At 37.6% G+C, this 21,113-nt stretch overlaps 2 protein-coding genes across 2 annotated transcripts in view; both read left to right on the plus strand.

Annotated features, from left to right (window-relative positions):
• Positions 1-1,737: 1,737 nt before the first annotated feature.
• LOC139133738 (zinc finger and SCAN domain-containing protein 16-like) lies at positions 1,738-6,313 on the plus strand. The gene is made up of 4 exons (XM_070700505.1): positions 1,738-1,798; positions 4,868-5,212; positions 5,857-5,990; positions 6,281-6,313. Exons 1-4 carry the CDS (start codon positions 1,738-1,740, stop codon positions 6,311-6,313), a joined length of 573 nt encoding a protein of 190 aa, XP_070556606.1.
• A 7,391-nt stretch (positions 6,314-13,704) lies between these two features.
• LOC139134003 (zinc finger protein 493-like) overlaps positions 13,705-21,113 on the plus strand; it is a 29,526-nt gene continuing 22,117 nt past the window's right edge. Inside the window, exons 1-2 of the mRNA XM_070700836.1 lie at positions 13,705-13,735; positions 13,830-13,960. Coding sequence (XP_070556937.1) covers positions 13,849-13,960 — 112 coding nt within the window. The 5' untranslated portion in view covers positions 13,705-13,735; positions 13,830-13,848. The remainder of the gene's footprint in view (positions 13,736-13,829; positions 13,961-21,113) is intronic.

Here is a 21,113-nt window from a genome sequence, read left to right on the forward strand (position 1 = left end):
AAATTAATGCCAAAAAAGGCGTTTTTGGTAAAAAATCTTCTTCTTCATAACCGCTGGTCAGACAGCTTTTATTTGGTATACAGGTCCCTAGGTGCAACCCAACTTAGATTTGTTAAAATTGTGATGAAATATGCAAATGTGTATTTTTAAGGAATTTTTTTTGTCATTTTTGATCAAAACTTGACTTACATTGTATGTAATTCTTGTACTTATAAACCCTATCAATTCACCCAGAAAAAAATAATTAATATGATTTTAAATAATTGAATTAATTAGGAAATCATCAAAGCAAAATTAATTTTAGTGTAGAATTATCGGAAAGTTCAACTTTTTTTGACAGTTCATAGTGAAATACTTACCATCTTGGAGGATTAAAACATGTAAAGGCAACTTTCCTGAATCCCAACTTTGACATATTCTGAACCGTCATTTATTGTGCCCTGTATGTTATCTAAAAGAAATTGCTCAAAATAGTTTGTCATGATAGGGTGGTCAAATAAATAGAGATAGAGAAAGTTCTAATTTCCATTTATGGTTGACTTGGTAAGGATAAAATAAAATTACTTTTTGAGGAAAAAAATAGAGTGAGTGGTCAATTAAGAGAGTGGTCAAAGTGATAGGGTTTTTATGGTAAAGCTGGGCTGTAAGATTCCTCATGTGCTATTTATAGCAATTATGCAATCTGTGTAAACAGTGCAATGAAAGTGTTATATGATGCTTTTGATGACCTTGAACTTCTTAAGTTTCAAACATTTGTCTCTTCAGTGTGCTTTCTCTGAGTACGCACAGTCTCAACTTATTCAACGGAACTTACAATGTTAATTTGAAAGTTAAAATGTGCTTGGTTAATAGGACGAAAATACTAATAAAAAGATAACCAGCTTAAGATTCTTTATAACCTGACAGATATGCTGTTTTTTTATGATGAAAATCTTGATTTAAGCAAGTTTTGTTTACTTTAATTAGAATGTAATTAACTCTCGTTTATTAGCTACTATAGACTAATATAGTCTATAGAAGCTATTGGGATGGGTATCTGTCCGGCGTGCACTGTCAGTATGTATGTATGTATGTATGTATGTATGTATGTATGTATGTATGTATGTATGTCCGTTTGTGAGGCATCTGTCCTCTCAAATATCTTGAGAACTGCAGTACTTATTGATTTGATATTTGTTGTGTGGATAAAATATATGATTTTGAGAAACTCTTTTTATTAATTTTTGATATTGTTGAAAATAGGCAAATTAGCACCAAAAAAGGCGTTTTTGGTAAAAAATCTTCTTCTTTATAGCTGCCGCTCAGACAGCTTTGTTATTTGTTATACAGGTCCCTAGGGATAACCCAACTTAGATTTGTTAAAATTGTGATGAAATATGCAAATCTGTATTGTTACGGAATTTTTTTTTCCATTTTTGGTCAGGCCATCCTGAAATGAGCTATCAAAGATATCCACCTTCTTCATCAATACATGTGTCACAAAAGGTTATTCTCTACATAACACAGCAGAGCTCTGTCAACTGTTGAGTCGCTTGTTTTTTCAAAACCGCTGGTCAGACAGCTTTAATATTTGGTATACAGGTCCCTAAGATGACTTTAGTGAGATAATTTCATACAGTCAGGAAATACTTAATTTTGTATCCATGTCTATAGTAGCTTCAGGGACTTTGGCCCTATGTTTAAGGGTTGAAATTCTGAAGTCACAGGCCTTCTGTATGAGCTTTACTGGGGTGCTCAATGAATTACAATGAACTACAGTGTGTGGAGGAGGGGGTCACAGTCAGAGAAATTGGAAGAAGTATGTTATGATTACTTGAACCACACCACACTTTTTAAGGACGGGGATTTTTGTTAAGTCATGTTTGGACTGTGATGTCTTTGCTAGCTGACAGGGTGCCATACATTTGAATTCAAATCCCATCGAGAATTTATTGTTTATGGGTAGATCTCAATCCCTGGTTTTTAGATTACTTCTTGCAGACTTTGAGTACATACCGTACATTTTAGCCCTTTATTTTTGTTTGAAATTTTTATCAAGTCAGTCTATAGTTCTACTCTGGAATAAAATAGATGCAATGTGTTCTACAGACTCTAACAAAAATAATCATGTGATGGTGGTACAAACAAACCAATATGCACATGTTTTTGGAAATACATGTGTTTCTCTGTGTTTTGTGTGTAAGGCTGGTAAATGACCTGCGCCCTGTAGGAAATTGGCTGACTTTTCACTCATTTAACTTGAAGTTGTTTACTGAGAACTGTAACAGGAAAAATGTGTCCAGAAATGTATTTGTTGGCCGCCATTGTGTGAAGTATGAATGCCAGAATTGATTTACATAATTCATTGATGTTTAGCATCAGCTTCAGGTGATCAGTCAGCAATTTGTGCCAAGATGGCATCATTTTACAAGTGGTATGGCCACAAACTGATGACGTGAAATCGCAAAACCCAGAGGCTTGTAATTATGGCAATGTGTATTGTGTACGGTGATTTGATATCATCAGTTTGTGGCTATACCACTTGTAATTGTAAAATATTGCAGCCAATACAAACTGATTGTCAGACATTTTCATGTCATATGCTGAGGTTTTACTTGATATTGATCTCTCTGATCACTCATGGTTTTGATAGCTATGCTTTCATGTATACTCATATTGGACTGAAGTGTTAAAAATATATATTGCTTTCACAACTTTGACTTAAATATTTTACATATGTGCCCATACTTTTTTAGTCCCAGGACGAAGTCCAGGGGACTTATGGTTTAGGCTCCTTCCGTCGGTCCGTCATGCAGATATCTCAGATATGCCTGAGTCAATTCCTTTCAAACTTGGTACAAGGATAATACACTATGAGATACATGTGCACTCCCATTATTTTCAATGTGGCGTGTATAATTAGTACTATTTGCATAATTAGTTATTTTTGAAAAAGAGCTTTCTCAAGAGACTACCAGTACACAAAGTTTGATAAAGTTTGTACACATGTTGGTCACACAGAGCTCTGATAGAACACAAAGACATCTCTCAGTAGTGTGTCAATTAATTGCTAATTTGCATATTTTATGAATTTTCATAATTCCTGTAATACTTCAATAAATACTGACTCAAATTATATGAACCTTACAGATGTTTATGTACCAGAGCTGTAACTTTGTACAAAGCCATTTAGCAGGATTATGTCAATTAGAAGCTAATTTGCATATTTGAGACTTTGTAAATAGGGTGCTATATCAAGAAATACCGACTCATATTTGATGAAACTTGGTACAGATGGTGATATACAAGAGTGTAGCAGTATGCAAAGACATTTAGCAGAATCTATAGTGTAATTGTTAATTTGCAGATATAATGAATTTCATCATTGTATAATATGTCGAGAAATACTTACTCAAAATTGATGAAACGTGGTACAGATATTCATATACCAAAAGATATAACTGTGTACAAAGACATTTTGCAGGATCATGTCATTTAATCACTAATTTGAATATTTGATCTTTTCTGTAATTAAGGAAATATGTCTAGACATACTGCAGCAAATTTGATGAAACTCAGTACAGATGTTTTGCACACAGCGTTGTAATAGTGCAGAAAAAAATTAGTGATATCTTGTCAATGAATTAATTTTGCATATTTAATGAACATTCGTAATTAGTGTGCTATGTCCAGAAATACTGCACAACAATTGAAAAAACGTTGTACAGAGATGTTAATCTCGTTATTCTCTGATAGTGTGTGAAGACATTAGGCAGTATCATGTCAATTAATTGCCAATTTGCATATTAAATGAATTCTTGTAAGAAGGCTGATAAATCAAGAAATACTTCATCAGATTTGTTGAAACTTAGTAGAGATGTTGAGCTCTTGTTGCTTTACCTGTGTATAAGGACTTTTTCACTATCATGTTAATTAATTTGTATATTTAATGTATTTTCCTCATTAGTGTGATATGTCCAGATATACTGCATCAAATTTTATGGAACATGGTACTGATGTTGATCCTCTACTAGTAGTGTAAAATTGAACAGCAACAACCTGTTGATAAATTATTGCTTGACTTATTTAATGACCTTTTGTCATTAGCGTGGCAGCCCAGATTGGTTAAACAGGGAAACAATGTTTGTATTAGAGATCTATATTCTGAATGATGGCACTAAATCTGATGACACTTTCTGCCGATGTTGATCATACAAAGATTTACCAGTCAAGAAAGGCATTTTAAATTTAGCAGTACCGGTACATGTATCAATAGCTATTATACGAAGTCTCTTCTGTTTGGGGACATTTTTGGTTCACATCTGGTGTTCTGATTTTCTTATGTCAAGAGTCATTGCCTGGACTTGTTTCTTGTGGATTAGTTGAATTTTGACATTTCATGAGCCAGGGCATGACATACCTAATTCTGTCCAACTTGGTAAAAGGACATACAATGTCTACTTGTTTACAATCCAATCCAATATGAACATCTGTCAAAATCAGGTCTTTGCTACCTGCGGTTTCTTTTTTCATGCGCATTATATTGACTTCAATTTTTAGTCACTTCTAGTGACAAAGTCCACATTTCAAGGGAGACTATGTCATTGTCAATGACTTGTTCATAATCTGTCCCTTGCTGTGCAGTGCTATAGATATGACCTTTGACATATAAGGTTTGGATTGAAGATTGGTATGATGGCTATTGATGTGCTCTTAACTAATCCAATAAAATCCATGAAAAAGTCCATGTTTTGTCCAATATTACCGGTACATGAAGTCATCATTAACATCAAAAGCCTACCTCTCTCTGTACCAAGAGTGCTCTATGGAGCCATGGATGTTACTACCTTACTCTTTAACTGCTTGATATTTATCTCTTAACTAACAGATGTATCGATAATTGTACAAAGCCTTGTGCTACGTGGGCTGATTACATTGGAATATGATGTGTCCAAACCAGAGAACAGGGATGAAGACTCAACTCCACACCATGAGGGTGATCATATTGAAAACCAAACTACATTACACAAAGATTCCTTCAGTTTGGTGGAGTACCATTCTCATAATGGTGACGACAATGATGGTGAAATCAGCAATGAGTGTGGTGAAATTTATATGAACAGCAGTGATGATGGAGCACATGGCTTGAATTATTCAGGGGCACAAGAAAGTGAATGCGAGGGGCTTGCATTGATCCATTCTGAACTCAGGCCATTCCGACGCGTTGAGTGCAGTAAAACATTACCGGTAGTCTCAAATGGCAATCTTGAGACACATACTTTGACCCACTCAAATATCAGAGCACATAAATGTAAAGAGTGTGGTAAAACATTCAGCCATAAAAGCAGTCTTAAAAGGCATATGTTAAGCCGCTCAGAGATCAGACCGCATGAATGCAAAGAGTGTGGCAAAACATTCACGCAAAAGGGCAATCTTAAAACGCATATGATCACCCACTCAGAGATCAGACCACATGAATGTAAACAGTGTGGTAAAACATTCAGCCATAAAAGCAGTCTTAAAAGGCATATGTTGACCCACTCAGAGATCAGACAGCATAAATGCAAAGAGTGTGGCAAAACATGCACACTAAAGGGCAATATTAAAAGGCACATGGTGACCCACTCAAATATAAGACCACATAGTTGCAAAGAGTGTGGGAAAACATTCACATTGAAGGACAGTCTTAAAATGCATATGTTGACCCACTCAGATATCAGACCACATGAATGTAAAGAGTGTGGTAAACATTAAAATAAAGGACAGTCTTAAAGGCACATGTTGACCCACTCAAATATAAGACCACATAGTTGCAAGAGTGTGGGAAAACATTCACACTGAAGGTCAGTCTTAAAATGCATATGTTGACCCACTCAGAGATCAGACCATATGAATGTAAAGAGTGTGGTAAAACATTTAAAGTGAAGGACAGTCTTAAAATGCATATGTTGACCCACTCAGAGATCAGACCATATGAATGTAAAGAGTGTGGTAAAACATTTAAAGTGAAGGTTAGTCTTAAAAATCACATGTTGACCCACTCAAATATAAGACCACATACATGCAAAGAATGTGGCAAAACATTCACACAGAAGGTCAGTCTTAAAATGCATATGTTGACCCATTCTGGTGTCAGACCACATAAATGTGAAGAGTGTGGTAAAATGTTTCCGCAGAAAGGATGATGTTACAAGGCATATGGTGATCCATTCTGGTGCCAGACTGCGTGAATGTATAAATTGTGGTGAAAGATTCAGCCACATAAGCAGTCTTAAGAAGCACATGATGTTGACCCACACAGAGATCAGGCCACGTCAATGCAAAAGTGTGGTAAGACATTTAACAAAGAACAGGATCTTATTGGGCATATGTTGATCCATTCTGGTGTGAGGCAGCATGAATGTAAAGAGTGTGGTAAAACATTTACACTGAAGGATAGTCTTAAAAGCACATGTTGACCCACTCAGAGATCAGACCACATGAATGCAGAGAGTGTGGTAAAACATTTCGAAGAAATGGGGGTCTAATTGACCATATGTTGATCCATTCTGGTGCCAGACCTCATGAATGTAAAGAGTGTGGTAAAAGATTCAGTCATAAAAGCAATCAAAGAGGCATATGTTGACCCACTCAGAGATCAGACCACATGAATGCAGAGAGTGTGGTAAAACATTTGGAGAAATGGGGGTCTAATTGACCATATGTTGATCCATTCTGGTGCCAGACCTCATGAATGTAAAGAGTGTGGTAAAAGATTCAATCATAAAAGCAATCTAAAGAGGCATATGTTGACCCACTCAGAGATCATACCACATAAATGCAGAGAGTGTGGTAAAACATTTTGGAGAAATGGGGTCTAATTGACCATATGTTGATCCATTCTGGTGCCAGACCTCATGAATGTAAAGAGTGTGGTAAAAGATTCAATCATAAAAGCAATCTAAAGAGGCATATGTTGACCCACTCAGAGATCATACCACATAAATGCAAAGAGTGTGGTAAAACATTTTAAAGAGAAGATGGTCTTATTGGGCATATGTTGATCCACTTTGGTGTCAGACAGCATGAATGTAAAGAGTGTGGTATAACATTCACACAGAAGGGCCATCTAAACACGCATATGTTGACCCACTCAGAGATCAGACCACATATATGCAGAGTGTGGTAAAACATTTAAAAGAGAAGATGGTCTTATTATGCATATGTTCATCAATTCAGGTGTTTGACCGCATGAATGTATAGAGTGTGGTAAAACATTCACACAGAAGGGCAATCTGAAAATTCACATGTTGACCCATTCAAAAATCAGACCACATGAATGTAAAGAGTGGTTAAATATTTAAAAGAACACTGGGTCTTAATGGGCATTTGTTGATCAGTTCGGGTGTCACCCCACGAATGTAAAGAGTGTGTAAAACATTTACACACTAATCTTAGAAGGCACTTGTAGATCCATTCTGGGAATCAGACAGCATAAATATAAAGAGTGTGGTAAAACATTCACACTGAAGTGACATCTTAAAAGGCATATGTTCACCCACTCAAGATCACATGAACACAACAGCTCAGATATTAGACAGTACAAATACAAAGACCATGGTGATATTTTACCTTGAAATAATGATTCTATGAGACTTATATTGATGAAATCTGATGATGGGTCATAGCAATGAAATAAAGAGTCTGACACCAATTACACAGGATTGTCGAGTTTTGTTTGTTTTATTTATAGAATCCTAGGGCAGACATAAGAGACATGCGATGACCCTTTGAAGAACAGACCTCTTGAAGGCAAAGAATGATGTAAGACATGCATGCAAAAGCTTTTCACATGTAAACATCAATGTAAGCTGGTAAAAGATTTTCATTAGAGAAAAATCTTTGTGCATACAAATTGATCCAATAACATGTCAAACCTTGTGAATGCAAAGAGTGTAGGACTAAAGGGGGGAAACTTGTCTTAATATAAACATATTAACCTTAAAATACCAGGCCTTGCTGATGTTAACTAGGAAAAAAATCCAAACAACAAAACCATCCTTGATATACCTTGGTGTACACACTTACATATATGACTTCATGAAATACCAATAGAACAAATGAACTTGGGCATTCGATATCTAGATTGTTAACAATTTGTTCCTGACTGTATCTTCAGAATATTGATATCTTTGCTGTTACACTCATACGGCTGACAATATTTGCTTCATCTCATACAAAGTCTGTGTAATAAACTAGCTCTGCTAAATGTTTTGTAAAGTCTGGTCCTGAAATTAGGGATATTTTTGTATGCTGCTGTAAGTACTGCCAATAAATTACAGAAGCTCTTATGAGGGCACTGTTATTACAATATTATTGAAAAATATTTGTCTAGTGTTCCTCTGTGACAGGTTGGTCATTGTATGGCTGATCTTTCAGCACTGAGAGGGGTAATTTGGTGACTGTAACCATGCATGATGATTATGGTATTATTCAAATCATTGAATTACAGCTTCAGACTGTTTTTAGCTCACATTTGGTTATACCAATGTGAGATTATCATATAAGCTGAAGTCGGTGGTGTATGTATGTATGTATGTATGTATGTATGTATGTACGTACGTACAGTATGTCCGTCAACTTCAAAAACTCACGAACCGCTGCTCTTTTTAGTGCGGTATTTGGTCTGTGGATGCATCCTGGGCTGTAGATGCGATTTTGTTCAAATGAAGTTTGCAGTGCCCAAATTATGCAAATGAGCTTAAATAATGTGAAAATTGTCAAAAACCAATAACTCCGGAACCGCTGCTTTGATTGCTTTGAAAATTAGTATGCAAGTACCTTAGGTAGACCTTATACAGTTTTGTGTATGTCGTAAAGATATCTTGAATTTTAAATTTTTGCTGAATTTTTTTGGTTATTTCCTCATTTTAAGTAAACATTCTTCTTCTCTGAAACCGCCAGCCCAGTTTTCTCAAATTTGGGTTGGATGTTTGCAAGGGTGTTACCCTTCTAATTTGTTGAAATTACGACAGACTTTGAAAAATTACTGTTTTGGAGCAATTTTTGTCATTTTTGGTCAAAAAATCGTAAAGAATATTTTCTTTTTAAAGCCCCTGGACAGAAAGCTTTTATATTTGGTACACAGATGTCCGCGGATGACAATAGTTAGATATATGGAAGTTGTCCTGAAATATACAAATTTGTATTTTTAAACAATTTTGTCATTTTTGGTCAAGAAAACTTGTTCTCAAAATTGCTTATCTGATAGCTTTTTAATTTGGTGCAAAAGTCCTAAGGGATGTTATTAGATAAACTTTCTGCTGAAAGTGTTGGGAAGCCCCCAAATTTTTATATTTTAAGTAGTTTTCTCAGTTTGTGACCTTAAATGACCTACACCAACCCAGGATATGTTGTGAGACAGTTTCGAAGGCTGTGAACATAATTTTGTCATATTGTGCATCGATTTGTAGTAAAATTTGACCCAGATAAAGCTGAGGTAATTTTTTCATTACGGATCAATTTTTGCAATATTTCCATGTAAGACACATAAGAACTAATGAAAAATTTGGATCCAGGATAATTCCAGATGTCTTAATCACCCCTCCCCCCACAGTGGAAGGCATTTCACTATCTGTAACTAATTTAAGTGCTGTTTACATTCGAATGATAGCACTCATAGCGTTAATTAAAAATGCCTAAGGTTGTAAATATATTTCCTACCATCTGGCCTGATGTAAACATGATGTAAAAATTTGAGCTGGGAATTCTTGAAGAAGATATGTGGCATTTTGTTTTGGGATCAAACACTGCGAAAATCGTCCTAAAATATTGCAGGTTTTTTATTTCCCATATGGCCATACACAGTGGTATATGTGCCAATGGAAGCTATTCTTGCAGATTGGAAAAATTGCCTCTGTGTGTGTGTGTGTGTGCGCGTGTGCATGTACTCTTCTGTTGACAGAAATTGGACTGGGTTACCATCAAGCAGTCAAAGTGACTCGTCGGAATACTGATAAAAAAGGCATTTGTCCCAAAAGTCTTCTGGATGTTTAAATGTGTATGGAATTAAAAAGTTCAAAAAGCTTTGCAAACACTTCATATAACACCATATTTTCAAAAATTGAAGCTAGTTTTCCCATTGTTATAAAAGTTATATCGTGAACATTGCCATGACACTTATTTCTTTTGTTCAACTTGAAAACATTATTTTTGTGCACAAAAGTGCTCTTTTATGCTGCCTGTTCAGACAGAGTGAAACCATGTTCGCATTCTGTTTTATATCCTTTGGGTCAATTCTGTTGTCTTGTCATAACTCGGTTTTTGCCTTACCTCCTGATTTCCACCACCCCCCTCCCGTAAAAAACCAACGCTCCCTTCGCTACCCGAAACATCCTTGTTCATTAAAGCCGTTCAAATTTTCATGTCAGCCACATCGTATCGTAGGCGAGAGATGCAGCCATCTAGTTTGTTTACTCTGTTTAACACGATTGGAACTAATTTGGGAAAATTGGAGAAGAGTAATTATTAGGAAATGTAACGAAATCGAAATTTTTACAGCTGAAATTTTACAAAATGATAGAATAGTGTAAAATTTGAAATATTGTTCTCATCCGACAAAACAACGAAAACACAACATTTATTGCATACCTCTTTCATCGGATTCGTTTTTATGAAAATAAGTTCATTTTTGTGTAAATGTACTGAAGAAAGGAGATAAAATGCTTAAAAATTTCTCTAATTGACGAATTTTGAGTTGGGGCACTTTTGAAATGCCCCCTGACTTTTTCATGAATTTAAGGCTTCATAAACATTGAATTGAGTCAGGGCACATTTTAAAAGACCCTGACTGACTTAACTGTAAATCAATCGAAAAACTTCATTTTGGTCGAGAAAAATGACAAACTGAGATTATTACTAGTGTTTCAGTAAAGAAAAACTACAGGCAAACTGTCATATTTTCAATTCAAATATAAATATAGTTCATATGTTTTGAACAATATTGCATTAGATACTATCATGCACTGATTCTTACTCATAACATTTCAACAGCATCGTAAATTTTGAATAAAATATTAAAGATGGTAAGCTAATATGGAGTAAAATTAGAGAAATTTCTAAAATTCTTGTGAAATTCTGCCAATCCAATTATCCCAATTTAGTTCCAATCGTGTTGTTTACTATCTAATATTTGCAAATGTAGTTCGGGAACACACAAAAACTCATTACGTTTATCGTACACATATCGACGTTTACTTTACAACATCATGGGTGATATTCTACGGTCAACGTCACCAAGATTTAGCGATATGGGGTGGGTATATTATAAAGGACTATATAATACATTGATTATGGTTCTCGGATTTCATTCAGAACAGTCAACAAAAAATTGTCATGACTGTGTGCATGATATTGCGCACGTTCATTTCATCAGTCGTCCGGTAAAGCCACCTGAGTAATGTACACACCTGACACTGGAACAACAAAAGTTGTAAGAATGAAAATTCACACAATATTTTAAATATATTTTAAACCATATATTATTTTGAACTGAAAAATGGGAAAGTTATGAAGCAAGCATATTTGACTGAATCGATAAGTCAATCGACTGAAAGTCAAGCGTAACTTTTGATACTATGATGATGTTCACTCACCGAATGTGGTTCCTTCTTTTTTTTCTGAGGTCTATCAAAATAAAAAGCATCGGCTTTATCATGTAAGTACAATAGACCACGTTATTATTGACAAATATATCATACCAGAATATTGATGATGTAATCAATACTGCGATCTGATGGCCGAGACGTGAAAATAACCGTGATATATCAGCAATTATAACGCGGTTGGCATATGCGCGAGCTCTCGGCAAGAGCAAAAAATCCTTTTGTGACATTAGACGCCAGAATTTCAGTATACATACTGTTTATGATATAATAACAATAAACCACACCCTGTATCGGTATACCACTCGGTTTTGACCAGTCCACTTCATATATGCAGTCGCTATCGCTCGTGCTCATATGTCGTGAACTGGTCAAATCCTGTATACCTTCGCTGTGTGGTTTATGCTTAGACGAAAATAGTGTTTGATGTTAAATGCTAACAAAATGTATTGACGTATCGGGACCAGAATTCTGCAAGCACAATATCTGGGAAAACATATCGAAAATTACAGCTGATGAAACCTTTGATATTTTAAGTTTTTATCGGCATTTTTCAACCATTCACGCTTTTATCTGCTTTCATCCGCCGTAGACATTCTGTTAAATGATTTATAAAAGGAGCTAAGTAAATTTGAGTCGAAAAAAAAACCAAAACATAAAGAATAAAAGCTGTATCGGCTGCAGTGCCTCTTCACTTCTTCAACGTTTCAATTCAGCATATACATGTTTAATGTTCATTATTTTTTGTTGACAACTGATTCCTAGTTTGGATTAGAATTAATTCAATTCTCAATAGTCGATGGCGTTGTATTTTGTTCACAATGTGTAGATCGACGTACTTTCTATTTCAAAATCTTGAGGTCTTGCGAAGTGAATCTCAGTAAAACAAAGCTAATAAGAACGTTTCTGAAACTTAAACCTTTTGGCCCTTGCATGGCAATTTTGGGAGGGTTGCTTATTTTATGGCAAACACTTTTAAATTTTACCATTTTTCGCGCAGCATTATTTTGAAAAACAAATCCATCCCCAATAGTGAGTAATTTCTATCCAGTCCCTAAATAAAGCCATGCCTGTAGTGAAAATGGCGAAGAAGCAGTGTCTCCGGCAAAGCGCCCCGAACGGATGTTTCAATATTGCAGTTACTAGTATTTGTGGCGTGCTTGAAGCCGGTAGACAACAATACTATAGACAATGCCTGTTATGCAGAAAGTAATTCTATATTTGTTGAGATTAAAATGTGCAGACATGTCTTCCATACTAGAGTTTCTTTTTTCTACATTGTAAAGGGAATACCAAGTATTCACTTCCAATATCAATACAAACTGTATTGATATATTAACACCTGAATTGGATATAGACTAGTGTATATAGACTGTACATAATACAGGAAAAGAAAGAATACGCGAAAAGAAAGGTGTCAGAATATTATCATCAAATTGTAGCTCCTGTCCCATTTGTTTGTCACCGATGCAAATAAACATATTGTACAGATTGTATTTGACATGGAGGGTACATTGGAATTTCAGCATATTTGTTTGTTAAGTGCTTTTAAAGAACATGTTATTGTTAGGGCCTACACAGACAAAACGTACATCCCCACTATTCGTCATCATCATCAGCAAAACAACAGAGAAAGCTACCATGGAGACGACAAAATATCTTGAAAAGAGATGAGAATCATACTTTCTGACTGATAAACAATTTTAGATACTGATTGTAGATTGACATTGTTATTGATTGGAAAACCTAACAATCTGATAAAATCTGATAGAAAGTTTTTAATGACCTGTGATTAGTAGAATTGGACACTGTTGGATACTTTTGAAAATTGTGCAATGAATAGTCGCACACAACCCGACAGCCCGAAGGATGATTATGAGGGGTTTCTTGAACAGTTTCGATCAAGTAGAGGGTGATTTAAAAGGTTTTTGAGGTTTTGAGGATGGATTGAAAAAAATTAAAATTTCAATCGGGATTACTCCAACTAAACCCATTTTCCAGCATTTTTTAATGCAGTCCGTGTCTTTGTGCAAAACGCCCCCAACGGCCCGGATGTTTCTAAGTTCAGTTGAGAGGTCACAAGTTCATCCAAAGCTTGGCACATGGATCCCCGGGTACGTACTCCCTCCAGGCTCCGTATACATAGTCGTCGCCGTGCGGTTAGGCGCAAATTCAGTGAATTTTATGTATTTCTGATATATTTTTCAGCAAAATTTGCATTACAAAGATGGAATCGGTGGAACTAATGAACAAGGATCATCTTCTTTCGGATGTGGAACCCTGTGGTGGTGCCTGGTCATTTAAGTTCAACAACAACTGCGGTGTTTTAAGTCAACAAGGTACGTATGGTCAATTTGAACTGAAGCGGAGGTGAAACTCGCTGTAGGTCCGCAGCTGTGGTGTTTTCGGGCGGGATTTCTGCCTTTTATGGGCTGGTTTGACTTTCACGTTTTTAACCCCGCCATTCATTGCCCACGGGTTACCGGTAAAAACGTGAACGTCAAAACCAGCCAACAAACGGAAGAAATCCTGCCCGAAAACATCATGCACCACAGCAGCTGTGGTTCCACTTCTAAGGTGAAACACCAGTATATAAGTACTTGTGATCTGGTACACTCTGACGGCCTATGTGACCAAGAAAAAGATAATTTTTCAGGGTCAAAGGTGTAGGTTTTCCGGTGTGTATCTCAAAACACTGCAAATAACGCACAAAATACCATAGAGATAGACACAAGGAACCTTATCAAATGCTGCGACAGAAATACCCAGCCGGCTCTATCATTATTTTTTAGGGGTAGCCGACAGTGTGAAGTAGTAAACTACCGAAAACGCGAATAGGTTTGCTCGCAGTGGTACTGTAGCGAGACCCTTGACCTGAGCGCCAGATGCCACTAGAACCACTGAAGCATCACAGTTAACAGAACATATGACTTACTGAACTAGGCAAATTGTCTTATAGCTATATTCAGTCCCTCATACCTATTGGGCACCCCTAAAAATAATGGTTCACTAGGTACTCCTGTGTCAGCATATTTGACAAGGTCCGACACAATTATTAAGCCCTGCGTATGGATCATGGTGTGTGTTCACGGTGTTGCACGGCCTCCACAACACTGGGAACACACAGAATCTATGCAGGGCTAAGGGAGACACAGGGAGCCGTTGTTATTTATGGCTGGGGAATCGGAGGAATCTAAAGGGGCCACTCAAAAAATTGAAAACTACAAGATGGGTTGCTCCAAATGTGGAGATAAGGGGGTTACTCAGTTTGGGGTGCAATATGAATTGAAACGCCTCTCAGATTGCACCATTTCACAATTCAAATTCTCAAAATTTTCCATGCGAGAGGGCAACCCCCATCTCGTGCACTCCCGTGTGGGGTTCTGACAGGTTTACTTTGTAAAATCACAGATTGAAAACGCCTCTATGATTGCACCAGGCTGCACAATTGCAGGAATCAATTACAACATTTTCCACGCAAGAGAGGATGCAACCCCCTCTGACACTTTCCCCCTAAGCCTGCTGTTTGTTCTCCCCCCCCCCACTTTGAAATTCTGCCCTGTCAGATATCTTAGTGAAAACCCTGTCATGATCAGTGTTCCCTCTAAGGTTTTGAAAGGGTGCGCAACTTGAGATACGCCTGATTGCCTCACAGCTGGGTCCGTTCATGTATATGCTAATTTACTGAGGTACGTCACAACGTACAATGAACTTTGGTGGCAACTGCGCCACCAACGGGCGCTAAACCCGAAACTTGGAATTTAAATCTACGCTGAGATCGCACAGTTCGCCCTGAGTTATCGTTTCCAAAACTACCGATCGAAATGACTGAGACTAAAGTTGCGCAAAACATGAAATTTCACTGCGAGAGCAGTCGGAGACACTGTGCAATTAGTGCGCAAATAAGCCTTAGTGGGAACACTGGTCACGATACTCATACAAAGTAAACAATACTATATGATTGGATACTGGCTATACCATGAGCTTTTATATCTACATTTTGTTGTGACTTAGACATTGATTTTGTTGATTTCACCTTTTTCAACCGTCATGAGATAACCAATGATAATCTAGCAGGGTACACCAGAATTTGAAAGGTCTTTACTATTGCTGTATTTTTGTAAATTTTACTATTATATGTATTGGTATTTAACTTTAATAGTGATGGGGGTTTCAGTCAAAATTTCTGACTTAGAGAAAGGGGTTACTCAAATTCATCATGGTTGCTGGGGGTTATTCAAAACTTAGGAGCTTCTGATGAAATTCCTCTGACCCCATCACACCCCCAGTCATAAATAATGATGGCTCCCAAAGCTCGGCGTGGCAGGGCTGTGTTGTTCCTGGGTTTAGGATTCTCACCAAATAAGGCCATAGCTACAGTTCTGTGGATCGAGGTTTTGCCTTGGTACATGTATTTTGGTTAGATGGCGGTGCAGGTCAACCCAAATACCAAGGCAAAACCTCGAGCTACATTACAGCAGCCAGTGAGGCAATTCAGAGCTCTGTCAGATACAAGTAAGGAATAGTGGACACACCACTGATTGTGAACTAAACAGGAATTTCTTAGGGGCTCTAAAAAGTGATCAGATGAGTGGACTTCCAAGTCACTAACAATACTCAAACACAGTGATCAGATGAGTGGACTTCCTAGGTCACTAACAATACTCAAACACAGTGATCAGATGAGTGGACTTCCTAGGTCACTAACAATACTCAAACACAGTGATCAGATGAGTGGACTTCCTAGGTCACTAACAATACTCAAACACAGTGATCAGATGAGTGGACTTCCTAGGTCACTAACAATACTCAAACACAGTGATCAGATGAGTGGACTTCCTAGGTCACTAACAATACTCAAACACAGTGATCAGATGAGTGGACTTCCTAGGTCACTAACAATACTCAAACACAGTGATCAGAGTAGTGGACTTCCTAGGTCACTAACAATACTCAAACACAGTGATCAGAGTAGTGGACTTCCTAGGTCACTAACAATACTCAAACACAGTGATCAGAGTAGTGGACTTCCTAGGTCACTAACAATACTCAAACACAGTGATCAGATGAGTGGACTTCCTAGGTCACTAACAATACTCAAACACAGTGATCAGATGAGTGGACTTCCTAGGTCACTAACAATACTCAAACACAGTGATCAGATGAGTGGACTTCCTAGGTCACTAACAATACTCAAACACAGTGATCAGATGAGTGGACTTCCTAGGTCACTAACAATACTCAAACACAGTGATCAGATGAGTGGACTTCCTAGGTCACTAACAATACTCAAACACAGTGATCAGATGAGTGGACTTCCTAGGTCACTAACAATACTCAAACACAGTGATCAGATGAGTGGACTTCCTAGGTCACTAACAATACTCAAACACAGTGATCAGATGAGTGGACTTCCTAGGTCACTAACAATACTCAAACACAGTGATCAGATGAGTGGACTTCCTAGGTCACTAACAATACTCAAACACAGTGATCAGATGAGTGGACTTCCTAGGTCACTAACAATACTCAAACACAGTGATCAGATGAGTGGACTTCCTAGGTCACTAACAATACTCAAACACAGTGATCAGATGAGTGGACTTCCTAGGTCACTAACAATACTCAAACACAGTGATCAGATGAGTGGACTTCCTAGGTCACTAACAATACTCAAACACAGTGATCAGATGAGTGGACTTCCTAGGTCACTAACAATACTCAAACACAGTGATCAGATGAGTGGACTTCCTAGGTCACTAACAATACTCAAACACAGTGATCAGATGAGTGGACTTCCTAGGTCACTAACAATACTCAAACACAGTGATCAGATGAGTGGACTTCCTAGGTCACTAACAATACTCAAACACAGTGATCAGATGAGTGGACTTCCTAGGTCACTAACAATACTCAAACACAGTGATCAGATGAGTGGACTTCCTAGGTCACTAACAATACTCAAACACAGTGATCAGATGAGTGGACTTCCTAGGTCACTAACAATACTCAAACACAGTGATCAGATGAGTGGACTTCCTAGGTCACTAACAATACTCAAACACAGTGATCAGATGAGTGGACTTCCTAGGTCACTAACAATACTCAAACACAGTGATCAGATGAGTGGACTTCCTAGGTCACTAACAATACTCAAACACAGTGATCAGATGAGTGGACTTCCTAGGTCACTAACAATACTCAAACACAGTGATCAGATGAGTGGACTTCCTAGGTCACTAACAATACTCAAACACAGTGATCAGATGAGTGGACTTCCTAGGTCACTAACAATACTCAAACACAGTGATCAGATGAGTGGACTTCCTAGGTCACTAACAATACTCAAACACAGTGATCAGATGAGTGGACTTCCTAGGTCACTAACAATACTCAAACACAGTGATCAGATGAGTGGACTTCCTAGGTCACTAACAATACTCAAACACAGTGATCAGATGAGTGGACTTCCTAGGTCACTAACAATACTCAAACACAGTGATCAGATGAGTGGACTTCCTAGGTCACTAACAATACTCAAACACAGTGATCAGATGAGTGGACTTCCTAGGTCACTAACAATACTCAAACACAGTGATCAGATGAGTGGACTTCCTAGGTCACTAACAATACTCAAACACAGTGATCAGATGAGTGGACTTCCTAGGTCACTAACAATACTCAAACACAGTGATCAGATGAGTGGACTTCCTAGGTCACTAACAATACTCAAACACAGTGATCAGATGAGTGGACTTCCTAGGTCACTAACAATACTCAAACACAGTGATCAGATGAGTGGACTTCCTAGGTCACTAACAATACTCAAACACAGTGATCAGATGAGTGGACTTCCTAGGTCACTAACAATACTCAAACACAGTGATCAGATGAGTGGACTTCCTAGGTCACTAACAATACTCAAACACAGTGATCAGATGAGTGGACTTCCTAGGTCACTAACAATACTCAAACACAGTGATCAGATGAGTGGACTTCCTAGGTCACTAACAATACTCAAACACAGTGATCAGATTAGTGGACTTCCTAGGTCACTAATAATACTCAAACACAGTGATCAGATGAGTGGACTTCCTAGGTCACTAACAATACTCAAACACAGTGATCAGATGAGTGGACTTCCTAGGTCACTAACAATACTCAAACACAGTGATCAGATGAGTGGACTTCCTAGGTCACTAACAATACTCAAACACAGTGATCAGATTAGTGGACTTCCTAGGTCACTAACAATACTCAAACACAGTGATCAGATGAGTGGGACTTCCTAGGTCACTAACAATACTCAAACACAGTGATCAGATTAGTGGACTTCCTAGGTCACTAACAATACTCAAACACAGTTATCAGATTAGTGGACTTCCTAGGTCACTAACAATACTCAAACACAGTGATCAGATTAGTGGACTTCTAGGTCACTAACAATACTCAAACACAGTGATCAGATTAGTGGAGTTCCTAGGTCACTAACACATAATAATAATATAATAATAAAATTTATTTCTTATAAAAGAGCGCACTACACTGCGTCTCAGTGCGCTTTCCATAACAATACACAGAATTTATTTAAAAAGTACAATTGTTAAAGGAAGTTGTAAAAACAAAGCAAAACACACACACACACACAAACCCCGAAAAGTTTAATAAAAATGTTGTTTAAACAGGTTAGTTTTGAGTGCGGATTTAAAATTGACAATGGTCTTTGAATTTCTAATATCTAATGGAAGTGAATTCCAGAGAGAGGGTGCACAGACTGAAAATGCTCTCTGACCGTAAGTCTTATTGAAAATACCAGTGGGTCTGACTAAAAGCAGCTTTTCCGCTGAACGAAGATTTCTTGTAGGTACATATGGACTAATTATTTCTGATAAGTACAGTGGTGCCATATGATTAATTATCTTGAAAGTTATCAGCAGAGTTTTAAATTTAATTCTGGCATCAACTGGTAACCAATGTAAGTCATTCAGTACTGGAGTGATGTGGTCCGATTTACGTTTACAGCATACAAGACGAGCGGCGGCATTCTGAAGAGATACTCAAACACAGTGATCAGATTAGTGGACTTCCTAGGTCACTAACAATACTCAAACACAGTGATCAGATGAGTGGACTTCCTAGGTCACTAACAATACTCAAACACAGTGATCAGATGAGTGGACTTCCTAGGTCACTAACAATACTCAAACACAGTGATCAGAGTAGTGGACTTCCTAGGTCACTAACAATACTCAAACACAGTGATCAGAGTAGTGGACTTCCTAGGTCACTAACAATACTCAAACACAGTGATCAGAGTAGTGGACTTCCTAGGTCACTAACAATACTCAAACACAGTGATCAGATGAGTGGACTTCCTAGGTCACTAACAATACTCAAACACAGTGATCAGATGAGTGGACTTCCTAGGTCACTAACAATACTCAAACACAGTGATCAGATGAGTGGACTTCCTAGGTCACTAACAATACTCAAACACAGTGATCAGATGAGTGGACTTCCTAGGTCACTAACAATACTCAAACACAGTGATCAGATGAGTGGACTTCCTAGGTCACTAACAATACTCAAACACAGTGATCAGATGAGTGGACTTCCTAGGTCACTAACAATACTCAAACACAGTGATCAGATGAGTGGACTTCCTAGGTCACTAACAATACTCAAACACAGTGATCAGATTAGTGGACTTCCTAGGTCACTAACAATACTCAAACACAGTGATCAGATTAGTGGACTTCCTAGGTCACTAACAATACTCAAACACAGTGATCAGATTAGTGGACTTCCTAGGTCACTAACAATACTCAAACACAGTGATCAGATGAGTGGACTTCCTAGGTCACTAACAATACTCAAACACAGTGATCAGATGAGTGGACTTCGTAGGTCACTAACAATACTCAAACACAGTGATCAGATGAGTGGACTTCCTAGGTCACTAACAATACTCAAACACAGTGATCAGATGAGTGGACTTCCTAGGTCACTAACAATACTCAAACACAGTGATCAGATGAGTGGACTTCCTAGGTCACTAACAATACTCAAACACAGTGATCAGATTAGTGGACTTCCTAGGTCACTAACAATACTCAAACACAGTGATCAGATTAGTGGACTTCCTAGGTCACTAACAATACTCAAACACAGTGATCAGATGAGTGGACTTCCTAGGTCACTAACAATACTCAAACACAGTGATCAGATTAGTGGACTTCCTAGGTCACTAACAATACTCAAACACAGTGATCAGATTAGTGGACTTCCTAGGTCACTAACAATACTCAAACACAGTGATCAGATGAGTGGACTTCCTAGGTCACTAACAATACTCAAACACAGTGATCAGATTAGTGGACTTCCTAGGTCACTAACAATACTCAAACACAGTGATCAGATTAGTGGACTTCCTAGGTCACTAACAATACTCAAACACAGTGATCAGATGAGTGGACTTCGTAGGTCACTAAC

This window comes from Ptychodera flava, chromosome 5 (genome assembly GCF_041260155.1).
Source record: "Ptychodera flava strain L36383 chromosome 5, AS_Pfla_20210202, whole genome shotgun sequence".
Taxonomy (NCBI): Eukaryota; Metazoa; Hemichordata; class Enteropneusta; family Ptychoderidae; genus Ptychodera; species Ptychodera flava.

What these genes read in the sequence shown, in the direction of transcription:
- LOC139133738 (XM_070700505.1), top strand. Translation starts at nt 1,738, where the DNA reads ATGAATTACAATGAACTACAGTGTGTGGAGGAGGGGGTCACAGTCAGA. An exon ending in AGTCAGAGAAATTGGAAGAA is followed by an intron (nt 1,799 to 4,867) that starts GTATGTTATGAT and finishes CTTAACTAACAG; the next exon opens with ATGTATCGATAATTGTACAA. An exon ending in GTAAAACATTTAAAGTGAAG is followed by an intron (nt 5,991 to 6,280) that starts GTTAGTCTTAAA and finishes TGACCCACACAG; the next exon opens with AGATCAGGCCACGTCAATGC.